The 22,782-nt window shown below is 36.8% G+C and overlaps 1 protein-coding gene across 1 annotated transcript; it reads right to left on the bottom strand.

The window, feature by feature from the left end:
• Positions 1–224: 224 nt before the first annotated feature.
• On the bottom strand, positions 225–5,075 carry avpr1aa (arginine vasopressin receptor 1Aa). Its single transcript, XM_039760842.1, has 2 exons — positions 3,866–5,075; positions 225–2,068 (listed from the first exon to the last, which is right to left on the bottom strand). Exons 1-2 carry the CDS (start codon positions 4,758–4,760, stop codon positions 1,779–1,781), a joined length of 1,185 nt encoding a protein of 394 aa, XP_039616776.1. The 5' UTR covers positions 4,761–5,075; the 3' UTR covers positions 225–1,778.
• Between the last annotated feature and the right edge of the window lie 17,707 nt (positions 5,076–22,782).

The raw sequence follows: 22,782 nt of genomic DNA, 5'->3' as shown, positions 1-22,782 counted from the left end.
GAAGAAATTCCAGGGAGCAAGTTTTAAAAAACAAATCAATTAAAATGAATTCAAAAGAAGTTGATTAGCAGCAAAAACAGGTCAATAATTAAGAAAAGGGTTAGAATGAAAACCTGCAGCCACTGCGGCCCTCCAGGACTAGTGTTTCAGTGTACTCTACATATACCACACATTCCATATTCAATGTATTCAAAAAGTGATTTACTTTTATAATACACCCCAGCTTTATACAAGAATATGTTTTAAAAAAATACAATAAAAAGGCAAGTGATATAAGCAATATGTTTACAGTCAAAAGTATTATCACTACATTTTAGCAATGCAAAGAAGTAAGGAAGCAAACAATTTCAAAATAAAAGACGATTTTTATTGATTTCATGGTTATTTTTATGTCATACATTTGAAAATGAAATTAGACCATAAAAATTGATTTACTTTTCATGTAGATATGCAATTTTTCAAACTTTTTTTTAACAATCTTGTAATTACATGCGTACAATAAATAAAAAACTGCTTCTTGTAGTGCAGTAACTTAAAATACATATTATTTCATTTAATTTCCAAAATGTTAATAATAATTAAAAAGTGTCAAATTAAGATATCAACTGTACATAGATATATAGATATATATATATCTATATATGTAGATAATAGACTTACAGATGCATAGTATGTCATTAAATATATGCATGATCTGCTAAACATAACGTGTTCTGACAGAACGAATACAAACATTCTCAGAAGAATCGTACATTTTTTGCTTTTTTGTTAATTCTATATATCCTTGTGCAAGTACATTAATGTTAAAGCCTGTTAAATGGTCTGAGAAAATGATGAAAAATGTCTTAATTCGCAATGCCTGTAACAAAGAAAACACTACCAGTAGGTATTTCAATTTTTTTCTTTTAACGATCCTTGATAAACTGCTTTGTAAAATAGACACTCTCACTGTACCTCACTTTCTGACACTTCCCTTTGGTTTGTTTAGAGTGCACACTAAAATATTCATTGAACAATCACTGACATTATATAATTTAATAAGCATAAATCATTTCATTTTTCTCTTTATTTGTAGTACCTTGCGCTTTGGAAATTCCAAAGTATTTCACATCTGCCTTTAACAGACTATAAAAATAACCTTATGTCTGTATTCTGGTTTATTTAATATTATCTGTATATATTTGTATTAAATGTGTATTAGCTGTGAAACAAGGCTGTGTTTTCTTCTGTAGTTATAGACACTTGTGAGAGGATGCCTGGTTATTTGTATGCTCCAGTAAATTTGAATGCTACCGCCAATTAATACATTCATCAAGTTGGGAGTATAAATTCAAGTAATTTTTATTATATTAAAAGTAAATAAACTTACATTTCTGGGAAATGCTAAGCAATTGAAGAATGCTTTAGTGTTAAACAATGATCAATTAGTACAAGCTCAGTAATTTCATAACGAAACGCTAAGTACTCAGAAGATGGTCTTTCAAAATAAACCTTTCCGCTGGCTAGCACTGGCAGTCTTAACTCCTGTGAAACGCCATGCATACGGGCTGCCACAAAAGGCCACACAAATTTCCACACTTGTCATTTTGACGGATAACAAATTCTATTAAATGTGGCTTGATTTATTTCTTAAAATACCCAACAAACATTTAAGTAATAAACATTTTTCAAGATAAGACAGACTGTCTGAAACTAAACATTTCTAGTTTCATAGTAATTTAAGTTCATTTAACAAAACTCCTTTTTGTTAATGCCTGCAGAGCCATTTAAGGAGAAGTTCACGTTTCAAGAGGTATGGACGTGCAGGATTTAGGAGAATTATCACCGTCCCTCCAGCTGCCCGTGCTGTAGAATGAGCTTCGCTGATAGATCTTAGTGAAGAGAGTATTCTTCCTTATGCTGCTAATTGAGTCTTCTTTTTTAAATTTGTGCATTTTGTGACAACAGGGAAAGCAGTGAGCAAAATCTTGCAGAAGATGTCCACTGAAAAACATGTATATCCATGGATTGCAGCAGCTGTTCAGGCTCGCCAGTAAAGCTGAAAGTGTAACTGCTGTGTCATCAGAGTCTGAAAACAGAAAAAAAGAAAAACCCTATGAATTAAAGAAAGTGCCTGAGTACCTGAAATCTTGACATCAGTTACAATGCATAACACTGTAAGAATTCCAAAAGTATTAAAAGGATGGTCTTCTTTTGTTTTTCCTCTTTCTTTTTGTTTTGCTTAGTTCCTAAAGTAAATAATCCTTAATGGTGAAATCCTTTACATATAATGGTGCCCTACATTCTTTTCATGCTAGTTTTACAATAAAGTGTAAAAATAAATCTGCTTGATTTGGTATGGTCATCTCTCAAAGTGGTATTTATGAACATATTATTCCCACATAGGCTTATCACTAACTAACTTAAACCATCCTGTCATAATTCAGAGTGTGGTCAATCACAAGTTCTCGAGAAATCTTAACCATAACATATGAAAACTATATCTATGATTCAAAAGAAGTAATAAAAAAAAAAGAAGAAAACTTTTTAACTAAGAATAACTAAACTACTCTGAAAAACTTTAAGGGGTCCACCCTTAGCAAATAATTTACCAAAGTCTCTATTATCTATGGGAAGAACCAAAATACCCACCTAAAATAGCTTCCCTGTACAAGAACAAATGTAAACTACAATTGGAAGAAAATATGAATAAAAACTTGCATTAGGAACATACTTCTTGCAATTAAATAGTTAAAAAAAATAACAACAAATAAAAAAAGGGAATAAAATGGAGATTTTGAACCTTGAAACTAAACACGGGCACCTTCAGTACTGAATACATGCAGAGAGAAAATACTAAAGGGCATGTTTAAATTAAGTTAGAAGAATAAGCAAGAGAGGAAATTTACTTTAAGGTATGTAATATTTGATTCTTTTAATTTTATAAATTGTGAAGCATTTTTGACAATGAGTAATTATACATATAACAAGTTGAAATGGCTGTGCTTGACATGTATTGCTGCTTTTTCTGTGTTACATAATATTCTTATAGAGACATCTAGACATTCTGAAATTCACAGTAATAAAAATCCACTCCTGTTTATCATCTTTGTATGTAAACATGATTTACTTGGCATTGAGTCTAAACTTGAACAGGATTATTACATATCATTTTTAATTTGCCAAATTCTGCTATTTTAAAGACCAAGCGCTGGAATTCTATGCTACATTTGACCAACCCTATAAATATATGCAAGACAAATCGTACCTTTAGAACTGCATTAGTTATTTATGATTAGCCTGTTAACTTTTTAAGGAAGTGGGGAATGCCATAAATCTAACTTGAAACGCGACATTTTGTTTCACATTTAAGTATGCAGCATTTCATTTGTCTTGCATTTCGTACAAAAGCAGATATATCCAGCTTACAAAACACAATTGCTGAAGGAAAGCTTAAAAGTTGTTCAAGACCAGTTGCTTGTAGGTCATCTGAAATAAAATTAGATACATTTTGTTTTATATAATACACTGATTGGTTAGGTTTATACTATTATCCCAACCTGTGTGGAGTTTGCATGTTCTCCCAGTGTGTCTGCAAGGGTCTTCCTCTGCCACTTGCCAACAATGTTATTGGTGCCATGGGGCAGACCTGGTACCTGTACTGCCAGAATTGGTACTGGATTTTGAATTTAAAATGGAAAGGTTAAAAACCCTTAAAATATTAAACAGATGTCAACCATGCTGAATACATTCTATGAATTAGATTATTAATCAGGGTAAGGTGTTTATATGAAGAGCCAGATAATATTACATCATCGAATTTCTTCAACTCACTTGCTTATTTATGTAAGGTAGGAGAAAGAAATAAATCACACCAGTTACATACCATGCCATGAAAAGTTCATATCCCAGGCTGACCACATCTGCACGATGAAAAAAGGTGCCCAGCACACGATGTAAGCCAAGACAATGACGAAGGTCATTTTGACAGTCCTCAGTTTAGCCCTGGAGATGGTGGTCACACTGCTCACTGTAGAGGGTATAAGTCCGTTTTTGGACGCAGTTTCTCCCGTTTGCTTTTTTGTCTTCAGTTTGATATTTCTCCATATATTATAGCAGATGAATCCGTAACAGAGCACGAGTACAAAAACTGGAATCAGAAAGATAGTCACCGTTATCCATGTAATGTAAGCCCGGACACCCCACGGCTTCAGAAAGTGTGCCCAACAATCATACACTTCGGACCCTTCCTCTATTTCACTCAGAGAAAATATGAAATACTGAGGTATGCTGAGAATAAAACTTAACACCCAAGTGCTGATGATCATCACATAGGACCTCTGCGTGGGCTGCTGAAGGGTCTTCAGAGGGTGGCATATTGCAATGTAACGGTCAACTGTCATCATGACCATCATATAGGTGGAGGCAAACATGCCCAAGACTTGAAAATGTTTAACAACCCGGCAAAGGAAATCAGGTCCATAAAAACGAAAAGTGACCTTCCAGCAAAGCTGTGGGAGAACCTGGAAAAAGGCAACTACCAGGTCTGCCAGGCTCAAGTGCTTGATGAAGAGATGCATTCTAGAGATCTTTTTTTTGGTCTTGTAGAGTGCCAGCAGCACGCACAGGTTCCCAATGACAGCCACCACAAAAGTGATACTGAGCACGGCGATTTCTATCTTTGCCACCTCCTCGTTTCGACCAAAGCCATCGGTTTTATTATTAAAATCACTGTTATTATAATACCAGGTGCTTGAAGTGTCAGAAGTCGAGTTTTCCATGACTGGTGACACCTGTGTACAGTCTTCAAGAAAGTGTAGAATAAGTTGTATCTCTATGCTGGTGTCTGATTTTCGCACATTAACACACAGGAGAGCTCCTCTTGTCCGCGCGGTGCGGCGCTGTCTGCCGCTGAACACGCCAGGCTGCTCTGTAAGGATTTAAAGCAGCTCTCATCGCAGGGCTCCCTCGTCATTTGCCAGCACATCCTCAAACTACGTGAGCAGCCACTCATTGCATCATCTCGCGCAGACGTGGGACACGAAAAAAAGACAGAAAGAAGAAGTGACTTTCTTCAAGTGATGTACTCTTTTTCTCATTATATAGACAAGAACGCGCTTCCTTATTGGATATGCGCGCGCCCGCGTGGAAGAATGTCTATGTGAGAGAGAGGCAGAGAGAGAGAGAGAGAGAGAGAGAGAAGCAAGTGCATCAAAGTTTACCAGTTTGGCAACTTCCATAAATAAAAAGCAAAAGCTTATTAAACTCTCAAAATTACATGGGAATTGTAACACTGTTTGTATAGAAATGTCGTGGGAAAGGAATTTCCAGTAACGTATTCTACTCAGCGTATGCAAGTTAAATGAGGAAATCCGAACGAAATGTGCTTAATCATGAAGACATCCCAGGAGAAAATGACTTAGAATGTGTAGATCTAAGGGAAAAATAGAAGCTACTTAAACCAGATCTTAGTTTTATGAGTACAAACTGACCTCATCTGTACAAATTCTGTGAATGAAATGAAGCCAGCTTGTTGGGTACAGTACGTACGTAATGGGTCAGCTCGTTCATGTTAGTATGTATATAATGACGAGCGTGGATATATATTTATATTTATTTAGTTTACAGTACTTTTGGCATCCTACATAAGAAGACATCCCCTATCCATTTTTTTTGTGCAATGTAGTAACATTGTGGGGCATGGCATTATTTTTCTTGGACATGTGAAAAGAGTTTAGCTTACAGTAAGTCCATCAGGATAGTTTGGAAAAACGGGTGGTCATTTTACGTTGGGCAGCTTACAAATAAACTTATGTTATCTGGTTTGATTCCCGCCATGGCCCTGATGTATCTGACGTAGGCGTCTTTAAATTAGCTGACGATTAAAGGTTGGATGGAGTAATGAAGAAGATGAAAAAGAAATTTCATGTAAAATGTGAATCACCTGATTTAGCGGGTTGGATAATGGATGGATGGATTATTAATATATACATAGGCCTAATGTGTAGGAGGAATGGTATACTTTCTTAGTCTTCCAAATTCTAACGTATGTTAACAACATGAATGTAACAGGTAGTTCTACAACTCTAAAAACTACATTTAACACACGATATGTTAGAGCTTTTGTCTGACTTAAATGCTCAGTGTACAGCATGCAGACTCTAAAGATGTGCGCGAATCGGTTGTTGGATCTTTTGATCAGCGCGTTTCTAAGATATGCGCTTGTTGTACCAAGGACGACAATAACTCATCAAGTTTATAGGGAGTTACCCGATCCCGATCCTTTTCAAAAAATATTACCGTGTATTGTTTTTTGCCTGATTTTATTCAGTCATCATCTGAATATAAAGCCTATGATGGCTTGGACCATATTTATTTTATCAGTTGGAGTTTCATCTTTTTGATCATTTCATATTCTTTTCAGGCACACGTTGCAAACTGCAAATATCAACGATTATAAAGCACACTTCCGTATTGTACCACTGAAAAAATATTTTACTTTTCTGACTGATTAATACATATCGTTTCCCTGTAATTAGGGAATGATGTTTTGGGTTCCAATTCCGCTCCAAGTTGGCTATCGGCAGTTTAAACGTTCTCCCCGTGTTTCCTTCTCTAGTACTCTGTGTCTCCTCCCCTATTCCTATTAACATGGAGTTAGTTTGCTAAATTGTCTATACAGTGTGTGTTTCTAAGCCAGTCCAGAGTGACTTCCTGCCTTGATCCAACTGCTGCCTGCATGCCGGACGTCTATGACCTGCAGTTGAGTTAAGTGGGTTTCACAAAATGTTACGTTATGATTCGGAAATACCACAAACAAATCTGCACACGTTGCAAAATTTTGTTCAGTTGTAATGTCACATTATTGCACTTGTAGCTGGCATTTTAAAGTTAAAGATGGGCAAAGCCTTCTAAAGGGTGGTACAGTGGTTAGCGCTTCGATCGGAAAAGCTGTCAATAATGTTTTTTTTTCCGTTGCCCTTTTAACTAATCGGTACATTTGAGGTCTCCCATTCAAGTGATCGCGCTCCTTGTAAAATATTTCCATGAACAATTGTTGGTAGGCTTTCCTAAACTCACGTGCATTACAGTTTATAGTTTTATCCAAGAACAAAGGGAAACAAATTACAAACTGTACACATTCAGACACAATCGCGACTTTTGTTCAAAACAGATTCTTTTTCAGGAGGTGCATTCAACATCCATATAACGAACAGTGCAGTCATTAGATTAGATTAAAGAGATTATTAATCCCAACAGGAAATAGAGATGCATTCAGGTGCAAAAACATGAAAACAAGCAGATTCACAGGACAAATAATACAGCCAATTAACCAATCGCTAAGAATAAATAAATACATATTGTGCAGATATTTCAAAAATGAATCTTAGCACACCGTGGTGGAATGATTCTGTGGTTGAAAGCGATCTAAAACAGCGCCTTCTGGAGGGGATTTTTCATGATGGTATCCAATTTTCCCACCATCCTTTCTTCCACGGCTTCCAATATGCTCAGAGTTCGCCCTGTGATGGAGCAGGCTTTCCTGGTGAGTTTATTCAGGCACTGTGCTTCTTTTGAGCACAAGTTGCTTCCCCAAGAGAGCACAGCGTTGAACAGCACACTGGCTACTATGGACTGACATTTAGAAATACAGTACAGCTGATTTTCTCAAATAAATAAATAAATAAACGTACGCTGTCCAACACCTGTGAGTGCTACAAAAATATTAATGAGACTCCGCAAGACTCAGACAGCGAATATGAAATTGGAAAGAACTCTGCTCAAAAAATAATATTAAACTGATATGACTTATAAAAAATACATTTTTACTGTAGTTTGTACACTTATGTTGAAAAAAGGTCCTGCGTAGAATTCTCTCTGGACTGTTTATTACTGTCTTTCTATTCAGTCCTAATCACTTAAACACACACGCATTACATTAGCAGTAAGTTCAATTAAAGCGACACATTCGAAAGCTGTCCAAGAACAGAATGCTACATATCTGTGCTAGTTAGATCACCTTTATTTATATGTCAGCACGTGAGAATGACAGTAAAACATCAACCTTTGTAATGTTGCGAGAATATCCGTTGCTACAATTTGCCACATATCGTAATCAAAAATACAGTGGAGTTGTGTGCGACACGAAATGAAAAACAAAGGAGCCGTTTTCTTTTTGCTTTGCTCGTAATTCACTTAAACAGTATGTCAAACCGACCGTTATGTGAAATCTCTGTAGCTGTTTGACTCTCGGCTTGCCCAAAAACGGTTAACCCTTTGCAACTTGGGTGAACTAGAGCGCAACTCTCTATTGTTACTGTAACAAAACATTAACTAACGTTTTCTTTGGTTTCAACAAAGCCGTGCTTTAAATAGGAAACAGTTTATAGAGTATCTGTTGATCTATTACAGCTACATAACTGAACTGTAACAAACGCTTTCTTTGTGTTATGTATATGTTTAAGGTAGACTGATAATAACAGTTTATTTGACCCCAAGGGGAAAATAAAATTTTACAGAAGCTCCTACAACTTTGCCAAACTCCCACCCGAGTCCCCCCCATCACAATTCTTGCTTGGATAGCAAACATCAGCTATACAGGCTTGTAGGTGGCAGTAAGATGAAATCAGCCCTGCTCGGATTGTGCCACAGGTTTATATTTAAAGACATCAATATTTGGATTAATTAATAGCCAACCTTTAAAGCCATTGTTCCAAAGTGTCACCCCTTAATGTTGTTTGCTTTGTCTCTACAGTTACTAGTTGAGATATAAACAAATTAGAAGAGTCTGAAAGAAAGAAAGAAAGAAAGAAAGAAAGAAAGAAAGAAAGAAAGAAAGAAAGAAAGAAAGAAAGAAAGAAAGAGGCACTGTAGCACAGCTTTTTCATGCCACAGCAACATAAATACTTAATAATGGGAACTTTCAAAATGTAATTTTACTTCATGAAGGCAAAGAATTTGTACTTAAGTGAATATAAATTCTTTGACAATGAAGCTGTTAGTTCCTGAAACTGTCACCTATGTATTTGGAAATTCAGTAATCACAGATGCCACATATTATATGCACAGTATTTGCTTTATGAATAATTGCTGTATTTTCAAAGAAAATGGTATGTAAACACTGCTTCATATATGTGCATAATAATGTTTAATATTATTCACAATATTTAGTTCACTGACACTTTCAGATTCTATTACCTGACTCTTAATTTAAAAAAGTATTACAAATAATAATTTTGAAACATAAACAGTATTAACATCATGTGGCTTATTCAAAGAACATGTAAACAAATACCAATATTAAATTAACACTTAAAAGTGCACATATGGAAACACTCTTTTCATATATACACTTTTAAGGGTTAATTTAACACTATGACAGCTAATTTCACACTGACAATTTCATTGTATATATACATCGCAGATCATAAGTGGGGGGGAAACTAAGCTGCATGGGTTACCTACCAAACAGCTTGGCCTAGGGTGCAAAATAGCCTAGCACGGTACTGACTGTATGTATGTGTATATATATATACATCCCTTTTTCCACATTTTGTTATGTTACAGCCTTATTCCAAAATGGATTAAATTCATTTTTTTTCCTCAGAATTCTACACACAACACCCCATAATGACAACATGAAAAAAGTTTATTTGAGGTTTTTGCAAATTTATTAAAAATAAAAAAATTGAGACGGCGGATGGTGTCTTGGGAGATCTCCTCCTAGATCTTAACCAGGGCATCACTGAGCTCATGGACAGTCTGAGGTGCAACCTGGCGGCGTCGGATGGACCAAAGCATAATGTCCCAGAGGTGTTCTATTAGATTTAGGTCAAGCAAATGTGGAAGCCAGTCAGTGGTATCAATTCCTTCATCCTCCAGCAACTGCCTGCATACTCTCACCACAAGAGGCCGGGCATTGTTGTGCACCAGGAGGAACCCAGGACACATTATACAAGCATAGGGTCTGACAATGGGTCCAAGGATTTTTCATCTCGATACCTAATGGCAGTCAAGGTGCAGTTGTCTAGCCTGTAGAGGTTTGTGCATCCCTTCATGGATACGCATCCCCAGACCATCACTGACTCACCACCAAACCAGTCATGCTGAACAATGTTACAGACAGCATACCGTTCTCCATGGCTTCTCCAGACCCTTTCACATCTGTCAGTCACATGTGCTCAGGGTGAGCCTACTGTCATCTGTGAAAGGCACAGGGTGCCTGTGGTGGACCTGCCAATTCTGGTATTCTATGGGAAAGGCCAATCGAGTTCCACAGTGCTGGATAGTGAGCACAGGGCCCAGTAGAACCCTCAGGCCACCCTCATGAAGTCTGTTTCTGATTGTTTGATCAGAGACATTCATAGTTATAGTTACATCAACTAATATGACTCACGTTTTAAAGTACTGTATTTGCTTAATTATTGCTTTATTGTCTAACAACATAATATTAGGTGTAAACACAAAGAAGAATGCAAAATGTGAGAAACCAATTAAATTTTGCTCTGTGAGTGATTTTATTAAACAGGTCCACATGGACAACAGTATGTATGATTTCTATCAGGTTGTACTTGCCTTTTAGGAATACATAATTTTTTATAATATTGCTGGAGTGACACCAAGTCCTTTCAATTTCCACATTAAAATTATTATTTAGTTGTCCTTTTCGAAAATAAAGTCTTTATGTAGCTGTAAGTCATAACTAACGATCCAAGTGTGCTCATAGTTTTTTAAAACTCTGAACACCCTCTACAGGTACTGTATCTATAGCCTTGAACAGATGGTTGGCTAATAACTGCTTTTACAACATTATAAGCTGCAATATGTATGCTTTGTATTTCCACATTACATTTATAGAACTCTGGTGATAACTAAAAATGCAATTCCTCATAACGGTATCTGCCTTTCTGATTAAACACTGGTATAATGAAGCCAAACTTAATAAAACACAGAGCAAACATTCTAGAAATTGACTTTCTGCATCTATTCTGAAACCCTGTAGATGTCAGTTTTTTTGTTATTATGTTTTGGTACTAGATGCATCCACTCATGTATTTTTTTAAATAACTAAATAAACAAACAAGAGGTGTAAACATGCATTATGAACCAGACAGAAAAAGTAACAAAAAGGCACCACAAGTAACTAGCCTATACTGTAGATAGTGAATGATATAGTAGTCAGAGGTCAGGCAGATGACTGTATGGCAGTTCACTTACTCACCCCCAGCATAAACAGATGTTTTTGAGTTTGCTGGTAAGACAACACATGGTTTGCTTTGGCAGAGGATGAAAAGTTTGCAACTGGTTTTGTTATTTCAGTTTTAGCAGTGGCATGTTAATGACCCTTTCACATATGAAATCTTTTGAAAACTATCAATTTAAAATGATTTCTATTTCTTTTCCTCTGGCTGGCACTTGAAAAAGCATACAGTATAAGAACATAAGATATTTGACAATTGAAAAGGCAACATTCAATCTAACAGCTAAGCTGCCTTAATATCTAATCCAGATACTTCTTAAGGGTTATCAAGGTTTCTGCTTCAACTACATGTCTCAGTAGTTTGTTCCAGATTCCCACCACTGTTTGAGTAAAGAAGTGTTTCCTGGCTTCAGTTCTAAATGCCCTCCCCCTTAACTTCTACTGGCATGCTCGAGTACGTGATTCACTGTTAAATAGAAAGACTTCTGCTTGATTTACTTAATCAACACCCTTGAGAATTTTGGAGTCCTGGATTAGGTCACCTCACAGCCTCCTCTGCTTAAAACTAAACAGGTTTGATGTTTTAAGTCTGTCAGAGTAAGACATGATGTGCTTAAGTCCTGGGATGCACTTGGTTGCTCTCCTCTGCACAGCTTCAAGTGTTGTTATGTCCTTCGTGTAGCAGGGTAACCAGAACTGCACACAATATTCCAGGTGCCGTCTTACTAGTGCATTATAACATTTGAGCATAAGGTCCGCTGACTTAAATTCAACAGTTTTGTTGATATAACCTAAAATTTTATTTAAAATTTTAATTGATTTTGTTCATTGCTTAGTCGATGAAAATGTTGCATCAAAAATATACCCCTAAATCCTTTTCGTAGGTTGCTTCCTGTATGACAGTGTCTCCCATCTTGTATTTATAATGGACATTCCTTTACCTACACATTTCTGCTTTAAACTTTATAATAATTCTAATTTCCTTTTAATCAGATGCTCTTAGGTGTAATTAGCACTAGAGCTATTTTTTTTAATTAGTTATAGCATTGAATTTTTCAAAGCATCGTCTTTTTATTATTATTATTATTGTTATTATTATTATTATTATTATTACCACGCTTATTTTAACTTCACCCATTTGTTGTCTGGTACAAATCTTGTAATCAATATTTAACCCACTTGCTATTGTCCAAATGACTTGAAATTTTGCACTCTTACTCACTTCCCATGACAATACATGAATCAATAATCAGTTTCACTAATTGATCAATTAATCCATGTTAAGAAATGAAATGTTCATATGAAGAATAGTTAAAGATTTCACCAATGGATGGTGCTAGTAATGGATAAAAATATTAAAGGAAGTGTTAAAATATTGATTACAAAATTATACTAAAACAAACCCAAGACTAAAAAGTTGAAAATAATATATATATATAAAATACTTTTTAAAAACCACGCTTATATTAAGTTAAAAAGTGTACTAAAAAGTAAAAAATAAGTCTCTCATACATCACTCGTAAAATAAAAGCGTGGGCACTTTTCATCAATCAACATTCAAAAAACACTTCTTAAAATCTTAGCAAAAGCACCCACCTTTTATTTTACGAGTGATGTATGAGAGACTTATTTTTTACTTTGTAGTACACTTTTTTTCTTTTCTTTTCTTATTCACTGTAGAGGTATCCTACATAGGGCAGGCAGTGTGGCATAGGGGTTAAGGACTTCAGATCCTGGACAAGTCACTTCATCTGCTGGTGCGCCAATTGGAAAAACAAAAGAAATGTAACCAATAGTACTACACATATTGTAAATTACCTTGGATAAAGGTGTGAGCAAAATAAATAATAGTAATAATAATGTTTCTTGTTATTTTAAATTTTCAAAATGAACTTGTACTCAGTGCTGCATATTTCCCTTCAACCCTGACTTGAAACTGCCCTGCATTTTATGAAGTATACTTTACAGCCTACTCTCTGCCTCCCCATCATTTCTGCACATACAAATTTTGGCCCTTTTCTTACATACAGTAGCTCTAAACTTTGTAGCCATCTATATTTAATGGCTTTGAGGCTTTTGTGTGCTTTGGATTAGGTGTATGAGTTCTGATTTCCTGGTTTTTGACCAGGAAAAGCTTGACTTTTCCACTACGTTTCTTCTCTTGGTTTATTTATTTCCCATCCTCCTTATTCTCCCTGTTCTCCCACTTGAAGAACAGAATTATATTGCAACACACTGTAAAGTTCATCTAAAATATAGTACAAGTGGAAACGCCATGAATGCTTTTGTTCAGGACCTTTAAAATCAGCAATATAATAAAACTACTAAAAGAATAAGTCATGCACACTGTATTTTCTAGTGGGAAAAAGAACAAAACAAAAAAGAATTGTTTAACAGAAAAAAAACTCAATATTTTAAAAGAAAAATAAAAAATGAAGTGTTAAGTGATTTTAATTGGAGGAGCCACAAATACAAAATCAATTGCTTACTTTGGAAAAAGCTTTGTTTTAGAAAGGAAAGAATCACAGCAGAAGAGATGATAACTTGTTTATGCAGTATAAGCAGACAGGGTTGGGTAAGGCACACAGAAAGGTGGATATTAAGCAATAAACGACACAGAGAGTTTGAGGTTTTCAACAAAATGAGAGTTTAACAGTTTGGAAATATTGGAATTAGAAAAATAAATTATTGTTTTAGGTTTTTGTTGACCTGGTTTTAACCCTGACATTTCCCAATCACACAATCATGGGACAGCCTTAAACTAACAGCCTCTGATTTGAATGTCAGCATCCCTCAATTATGAATATTTATTCTTACCCCAGTTATTGGTTGTTTATTGTTAACAGACGTGATGACAAATCTGTTTCTTTAGATCTGGATAAAAGATGTGGCTAGAATGTAGCTTTGACACTCAAAATAAAATAAACACTTGAGAAGTGCAAAAAGAAAAAATACTTTTCTTGATACTTTCTAGCCAGCCAGATAATAACAATTTATAAACCTCTGCATGCAGAAGGAAAAAAAGACTACTGAATATCAAATAGAGGCCAAGTATTAATATTTACAGTAACATGCAGCAACATTTCTCAGTGTAACTTCCAAAGCTTTTCAGAACACAACCCATGATAATGCTCAAGAGTTTAGGAATGGCACTACTTAAACTATCAGACTTCATGTCTCTCAAGAACAAAACAGCTGAATGCTGGTCCGATGTAAAACTCTCATCATCTTTACTAGTCCTTAACAACTGAGGCCATCAAGTTTTACCAACATCACCCAATTAGAGTAAGGCAGTTTTTTTGTTTTGCCACAGTTAAAACAGCATATGCTATAGAACTGAATACAAGTTCACTATTAATAAAAAGTCATAATAAAAAAATAAAAAATCACAGTAATAAGAATTTCTAAAACATCCACATCCATATTTTTGTTTTATGCGTTTTTGATCTTCTTAATATGAACCATGTGTAGGTATTATCATTAGAAAGCACCACAAGCAGGCACTGCCATGCAGCAGATGTCGTGACTTGACAAGCAACATTATTATAAATAATGTTTCTTCTTGTGTTTTATTTGGTGAGTGAAGGAAGAGTTACAATTCTGGTGAAAATAGAAAAAGGAGAAGATTTCTGTTTTCATTAAATAATCAAAGAAAGAGTAAAGGAAAAAACAAGCCTTTCAAGTATGGGGCCAAATATTATTTGTTTCTTACTTTGCTTACACAATTTGGCCTAGGACCTGACATTACCTCTTTTTGTAGGATTTCTCTTTTGTCTTTTTGTCCATAGCTTTTTTTTCTGAGCTCTCCATGAACTGTGTCTATTTTACCTTCTCAATGTTTGGTTTTGAAGCTAGTCAGATCCTAGCTAGGGGTCTGCTCTAGAGCAATTGTCTCCTAGCTTCAGCCATAATTAACGTGGTGAAATAATAGTTCAGTTACTTAAAGAGTGAGGTTTATGATATAAAAGAGAAAGCAATGCTTTAAGAATGTCATTGTCCTATGTTAAAGTGCAGGAATACCTGCTTATTTCTGTTTGGTGGTTGCTCTTTATAATTAGTATTTTGTCTAAGTTCTCTGATTAAGCAAAAACTTTGATTGAAGACAGTGTTTATTTATTTTTTGAGTTTAGTGAGTATTCAGGTTTTGAGTTTTTCCCTTTAGAGGACTCTTTTCTTCTTGGAGTACATAATTCAGGGTTTTGGGGGCAAAATACTGAATAACCTTTGTTTTTTAGACTGAAATCATAATTGTTATAATTGTGTGCTGATATTTGAAATCAAACATTCAATTAAGTAGTATTTAGTCTTGATATCTAAACAACTGTTTAAACATATGGCCATGGCTAAGAAACAACATCAAATCTGGGGAATACAATTTGAGAGGCTAGTTGTGAGTAAAGGGACTTTTGTTACGGTCAAGGAGAAGGAATGGCCACCGGAAGAGATGGATGTTGAGGGTGGCAAGAAGATTTCACTCACAGCGTGCAAAGCAAAAGGATCCCTTCACACATGCACAAATCACCCCTTGACTAAAAGATTTGAGTAATAGAAACTTTCATCAGCCCTTAAAGTTACTTAAAGATGCAATATGATATGTTGGTTTATTTAAAAATAATAAGCTAAGTTGGAAAAATACAGTATGTTAGGCAAGATTGTAAAAGATGAATAGTTTTCTTTTATTTTTTTCTCCAGCTTCCTGGAGTTTTTTTTTTTTTGTTTGTTTTTTCTGTTCCCCCTGGCCATCGGACCTTACTTTTATTCTATGTTAACTAGCAAAATACGGCAGCGAAATACTGCCTTTTTATTAAGAAAAAAGTAAATATTTTTAAACTGAAGGAAAATATACAAAAAATTATTTGTTAAGAATATCTCTGTATACCACGTTGTCAGTTCGGCCCTCCGGTTGTAATATGACTAAGCTGTGTGCTGAGCTTACTCTTGCGCATGTAACATACAGTTGGCCATGTGAAAAGCAATCCTGCCTCAAATCAATGCCAACCTTTTGTAGTGTTTGTCCCTGAGATTTATTAATTGTCATTGCGAAGCTGAGTCTTACTGGAAATTGAACGCATTTGAATTGAAATGGGAGATTAGATGGTATAACGGGGATGCGAGGAATAAAAACTGTGTCACCTGAGGCACTGCCAGTAAAAATAGTTGCTTCAATTAGGTTGTTTTGTAGAGATGTGACCTGAAGTCTCGTGCCGTTACAAAGTTTCGGTGGTTGTAAGTTTCTCATTAACATTATTGGTGCCCCAACCTTCAAGATGAGATTATGCTCAGGAGTGCCTGGAGGATTTAGAGTGTTGAGAAACTCAACTACAACTGAATCAAAAGATTGATATGTTTTTGGTTGTGAAGGTAGTTCTTGAAGTAAAATTTGGTTTATAGGCGTAGTCATGTCATTTTTTGGTGTCAGGATAGCTCTCTCTCTTAACCATGACACGTCATTTTGGAGGAGATTTCGTAGATCAGGGTAAACATTTTGAAGAAGGCTTTGTAAGGTATTCACAATGAGACAGAGATTTGTAGGAATATTTATTTTACGGTTTTCTTGTATGAAGGTGCCATTACCTATACTCATCAGAAGAGCTGAGAACTCCCCGGCTTTTTTGTCGTCTTTCAAATGAACTCTCATGTTTATTTTTAAAGTAACAACATTGATTTGTGGCCATAGGTATGAAGATTTCAGAGATGCTTTAACTTCATCAGCGCGTGTTCCTCTAGGCACGACTGGTTGGGTTTGGCGGAAGTCTCCAGCCAGCAACACTGTCAAGCCTCCCATAAGTTTGTTGGTGTTTCGGATGTCTTGGAGGGTCCTATCTAAAGCCTCAATGCCTGCTCTGTGTGCCATAGTGCATTCATCCCAGACAATAAGCTGACAATGTCGCAGCACTTCAGCCATGTTGCTCTGCTTTGATATGTTACACATGGGGGATTCAGTATGGTTGAGGTTTAGAGGCAGTTTGAAAGCTGAATGAGCAGTTCTGCCACCCTCAAGAAGAGTTGCAGCAATGCCAGAAGAAGCCACAGCTATGGCAATGTTACGTTTTGCTCAGATTTTTGCAAGGAGAAGGTTTATTAGGAATGTCTTACCAGTTTCTCCTGGAGCATCAAGGAAAAACACCATGCCAGTGGCTACTCATGATTTGCTCATAAACTGACTTTTGGTCACTATTTAGCAAACGCTCGTTATTTGTGACTATATTGGCCAACTGCGAGGTGTTGTAAGATGTCTCTTTCAAGTACTCGGGATTTGACGTAAGTTGTGCCAATTCTGTTAAAGGTGAAGGCAAACCGATAATGATGAAGAGATTGACCTCCAATAGCAATTACGTAGTTTTCAAGCAACTGTAGACACTTGTTATAGATCAAATTTAACCACTGGTGGACTTCTGTTCGTATATGATCTCTTTCAGTCTGTCTCCTAACATCTTCTGCTATGCTGTCTTTATGTTTTTCCCATAGGTTTAAGGGGTTTTCCATTTGGCAGAACACCAACTTGACAGCAAACAGTTCACAGATCTTTTGAGGTGAGCGAGATAGAGCAGCTTCCTGTAGAGTCTCGTCCCAGTTGATATTGTCATGTAATAAACCGAGTGCGCTGCAGGCCGACTTATAGGTTGGATGTAGGACACCATCAACTGTTCTGAGAGATCTGAAAGACGTGGGACTTGTGATTTTGTTGAGCAGCAGTCAAAGATGGTAGCATTCAGAGTTATTCGGGTGTACAGTGTAGACCCGTCCCAGTACATTATCCTTTTTCACTCCCGAATGTCCTGGTACAGGGTTGCCCTGTTTCCTCCGACGAAACATTTTGTTTGCCCACACATAATATGATGGAATTTCATAATAATGAAGTTGTTTTGCAAAATCATCGTGTTTTCAAAGGTCAAAGAACGCTAAAAGGGTCGTTTGTGGTGGATTGTGTACTTTATCGGCAACATTGCCTTCTGTGAAATAAATTCTTTGTCCGTTTTCAAGATGCACAGAAAGATGAACGACCGGAGGGAAACGTTCGTGAATGGGAAAACAGAAAATGCGCCAGGCTGCTTCAGAGCTACTAATGTAACGACCAGCTTCGTATCTAGATACTTCGTAATTTTGATTTTGTATTGTAAATACTGCCTGGTCACTTCCCTTGTTAACATACTTGCAGATGTATTTGATCGATTTCACTGAATTGCAAAATTTGACATTGATGTGAGCATTGAAGAAGCGGGATAGCACAGGGCTATAAGGGACCATCCATCTGTTGTCGATATCTACTCCTTTGATGTTAATTGTATGACCTCCATCAGTAGGTGCCCGCTGGCGGTACTGAGGGTAACCATCTTCTCCGGTCTGAGTTTCTGAGATGAACGGACGCAGGTACTTCTTAGTGCATATTTTGTTGCTCATGCAGGGTGTTGATATTATGAGGTCCACATGGGCCGTGAATCATGGTGGATTTTACTATTTTGTGTAGGGCAGGGTCAGTCTGTGGATCAGGAATTTCTGCATGGATGAGTTGATCGATGAGAGCTGGTTTAATCCTATCCTTTAGCCACAATAGAATGTGTGCATGGGGAATACCTCGCTTTTGCCACTGTATGGTGTACATGTAGCAATTTGTACAGCCGAAAATGTTACTCTTCGTGAGCAAGTCTATCATTTTGCGAATCTAGAGATGAAATACACGACTGATAAGGTCGTGGCGATCGTGAGGTTTTTGACGTGGAAGGAGAATTTCAGTGATGTCAGTCCATTTAGGATTGCAAGTAAATGTGATGAATAAGTCAGGGCGGCCATAATGACAAACGTATGTCATTGCGTCTTGTGTACGCTCGTGCATATAGCGAGGTCCTCCAGTGAAGGAAGATGGTAATATCACAGCTTGACCAAGTTGTATTAAATCAGTGTCGTTTTTGTCAATAGCATCTTTTAAGTGAACGTAATTTTCAGTTCGTAGTTTTTTATGATTTAGTCTGATATAATTTAGTCTTTCAATTTCAATTTTTGCGTAAATATCAACTAAAAACTGATTTAATAAAGTTTGGAAGAAAAGGATAGTATTATCATGATGTTGTCTGATCATAAGCCGGTATGAATAGAAGTTTGCTGCAGAGATGGTTTTGTTCATAGGTAACTTACTGGCAGCATGAACTTGAGGTATAGACACAGAATAGACGTCTTCACCATAGCAGAACATGAGAGGATATTGAAGTGCATCATAGGATCAGTGGGTTTCCTTAATGCGTTGCAGTTTATTGTGTCTGGTTTTCAAGACAATATCTCTATTGTTGAACGTTTGCCCAACGATGACAACACCAACTTGATGAACTGTGGGTTTATTAAATCTGCCTTTGTGTGCATGTAATGGTTTTTTGTCTGTGTGAATGACAACTTTGAATTCTTTGTCATCATCTGAAATACTGTCCATTGTGGAGTGGATGTCCTGGATGTAAGTGTTACAGTCATGGAGCTATTTTTGTAATTGCTTGACCAGAGGTATGTTAAGTCCAGAAAAATTAGCGCAGCGGATTTGTGCTTCCTTTTCATCGTCCCCAACGAAATAAATTTGCAAAAATTTGTGTTCCTCACTCGGCATAGGTAAAAGACTGCCAATCAAGTGATACAATTGTCCCTGAACTTTAAATGAAGACATAAAATTTCCCTCAACGATTTGGTTAGCACCAAATGATGTCATTTGAAATGCGCTGTTGTACTTTCGAATGTTGTTCAAGAAATGCTCACTTTGAGGATGTTCGCCATTTAACAGGCCCTCTAGAAGGTGAGGAAGCTTACATAAAGGAGTGAAAGAGACTTTACCACCGTTACAGCACAAACCAGGAGACTCACATTTCCAATTCTGAGCTTGACAATAGTCACAGTGAACATCCATGGCTCCAATGTGTACTGTTTTATCGGACTCATAATGAATGTTTTGGTCGTACGCAAATCCACAATTGGCTTTTTTAAGCCAAACCTGTTGTTTTCGTATGAGCCGCTTTTCATTATTGGGATCGTATCTAGAAATAGAAGCTGTATTAACTTGTGGATTTGCCTCCGTGTATTTAGCGACAGCGTCTCTATGAACTTGTGGATTCGCTTGCGAGTATTTAGCGACAGCGTCCCTATTAACTTGTGGATTTGCTTGCGAGTATTTAGCCACAGTGTCCCTATGAACTTGTAAATTTGCTTCTGAGTATTTAGCCACAGCCTGTTTATTAACTTGTGGATTTTTCAGCGAGTATTTGGCAGAGGGCAGCACGAAGTTGCTTCCATCTAGCTGCATCAGAAAATCTACCACAATGTCTGATACTCCTCCTTTTTACTGTGTTCTCACAGCTTGGATTGCTGCTGTCATAATCGGTTCGAGCTGGATTTGTGAAGTGACATTCCATATGTGTCATTCGATGTAAGCATACAACCGGTTTCATCGATAACTTCGCATCCAGCTTTTGAGAGTTGAAATATTCATAAACATCAAAGTGTCCACTACTCAAATCGTGACATGTGAATCTAAGATGTTTAAGAGGCATTGATGGTTCTCCAAAGGTGTAAAATATTTGGCCATTTCGGTACACTTGAAAGCGACAACCGAACAATTCAGCGGCAGCCATCAACTCACATGCAGAACCATAGGTGAAGGGCTTAAGCATTTCAGTCTTATAGTGCTCCTGTGTACTATACGTAATTATCTCCTGTGCCATCATCAGTCCACACCTTGAACCTGTCCCAGTCATTTAATACATAAGACACAATGTCCCTGCGGATATCAAAGTGAGCCTTATATGTCCGTGCAATATGTAACACAGAGAATGGAAAAGGCAGGCGCCATCTCCGGGCATGGACACCACTCGGTAAGTGATAGTTCTTTGATCGATGGTGATCACCTCGATAGACATGTTAATAGGGGTACAGTTGGAAGAATAAAGGGAATGGGTACTTATATGGCATTCGTTTATAAAACAGCAGAGAAGCTGTGTAAAGGCTGCTTCACAAAAAAAAAAACAGCGGAATGCCCTATATGGGCAGGCAGTCAGCCAAAGAAGGGAATCAATAAATAAATATAATCGTAATAAAGGAACAAAAAAATAGCGGAGAACCCTTAGATTAAATAAAGGAAATGAGTACCTGAACAGTAAACTAAGTCTGAAATAGCTACACAATAACTATAACAATCGTAATTAACGAACAATAAAACAGTAGAGAACCGCGAAGCAAGGAGAAAGGACGGCCTTATATGGCGTTCGTTTATAACACAGCGAATAAGCTGTGTAAAGGCTGCTTCAGAAAAAAACAGCGGAGCGCCTTATATGGACAGGCAGTCAGCCAAAGAAAGGGAATCAAATAACTATAATCGTAATAAACAAACAAAACAACAACAGAGAAGCCGCGGATTAAATAAAGGAAATGGGTACCTGAACAGTAAACTAAGTGTAAAATACCTACACAATAACTATAACAATCGTAACAAATGAACAATACAACAGCGGAGAACCTGTGGATTAAATAAAAAGGCTGCTTCCTTTGCGAAGCAAGGAGAAAGGATGGCCTTATACTGTATGTCGTTCGTTTATAAAACAGTTGAGAAGCTGTGAAAAGGCTGCTTCCTTGGCTAAGCAAGGAAAGGAATGAACACACTGCAGCGAAGAACGGCCTTATATGGGCAGGCAGTCAATTACATGGGAGGTGTGCTGATTTCCGCAGCAGCCGCACTTATGAATATGCTAAGCACAGTCCTTCACCCGCGAATATTTACCTTATATGGGCAGGCACTCAATTACGTGGGAGGCGTGATGATGCAAGACGCAAGACGCAACCGCCTCACACGGTAAGTGAGCTGCCCGCTATGGCCGTATACAGTATACGAAAGTAGGTTCCAGTTATGACCGTTACGCGTAGAATTTCGAAATGAAGCCTGCCCAAATTTTGTAAGTAAGCTGTAAGGAATGAGCCTGGCAAATTTCAGCCTTCTACCTACACGGGAAGTTGGAGAATTAGTGATGAGTCAGTGAGTGAGTCAGTCAGTCAGTGAGTCAGTCAGTCAGTCAGTGAGGGCTTTGCCTTTTATTAGTATAGATTAGTGTTCCCTAAATTTAATTCTTATTAATTTTGTCTTCTTTTCTCTTTCTTCATCGTGTAAAGCACTTTGAGCTACATTGTTTGTATGAAAATGTGCTATATAAATAAATGTTGTTGGTGTTATGGGAAAATGGGTTACATATGAGAAGTTCACACCGGTGAAACGAAACCATGCCTCAAAAAAAAAAATCCCTACGAGAAGTGTGATCATCTAAATGTTGGATGAAAATAACTGTTTAAAAGAGGTATCCAATGAGAAAGAATGAAAATAAAATTATAAAATAACAGTGGAATTTAAAATATGAGATGAGGTAAATAGTCCAGGCTCTAGACGCAAATTGTAATAACACAAAAAAACAAAACACTCAGGTGATTAAATTGTTGATGCTTGCAGCACATTGTTAGACATCTTGTATATAAATGTCTATGCGTGAAAGTGTGTGTGTGTCTGTCCAGCCCGGAATTGAGGGGTGGAGTCGGGGTAAGGGCTCCACCTCAGAGGAAACAGAAAACTTGCTTAGCCGCTAATAACA

The sequence above is a fragment of the Polypterus senegalus genome, chromosome 8 (genome assembly GCF_016835505.1).
Source record: "Polypterus senegalus isolate Bchr_013 chromosome 8, ASM1683550v1, whole genome shotgun sequence".
In the NCBI taxonomy this organism is placed as follows: domain Eukaryota; kingdom Metazoa; phylum Chordata; class Cladistia; order Polypteriformes; family Polypteridae; genus Polypterus; species Polypterus senegalus.
This window is presented reverse-complemented; position numbering and strand designations above follow the sequence as displayed.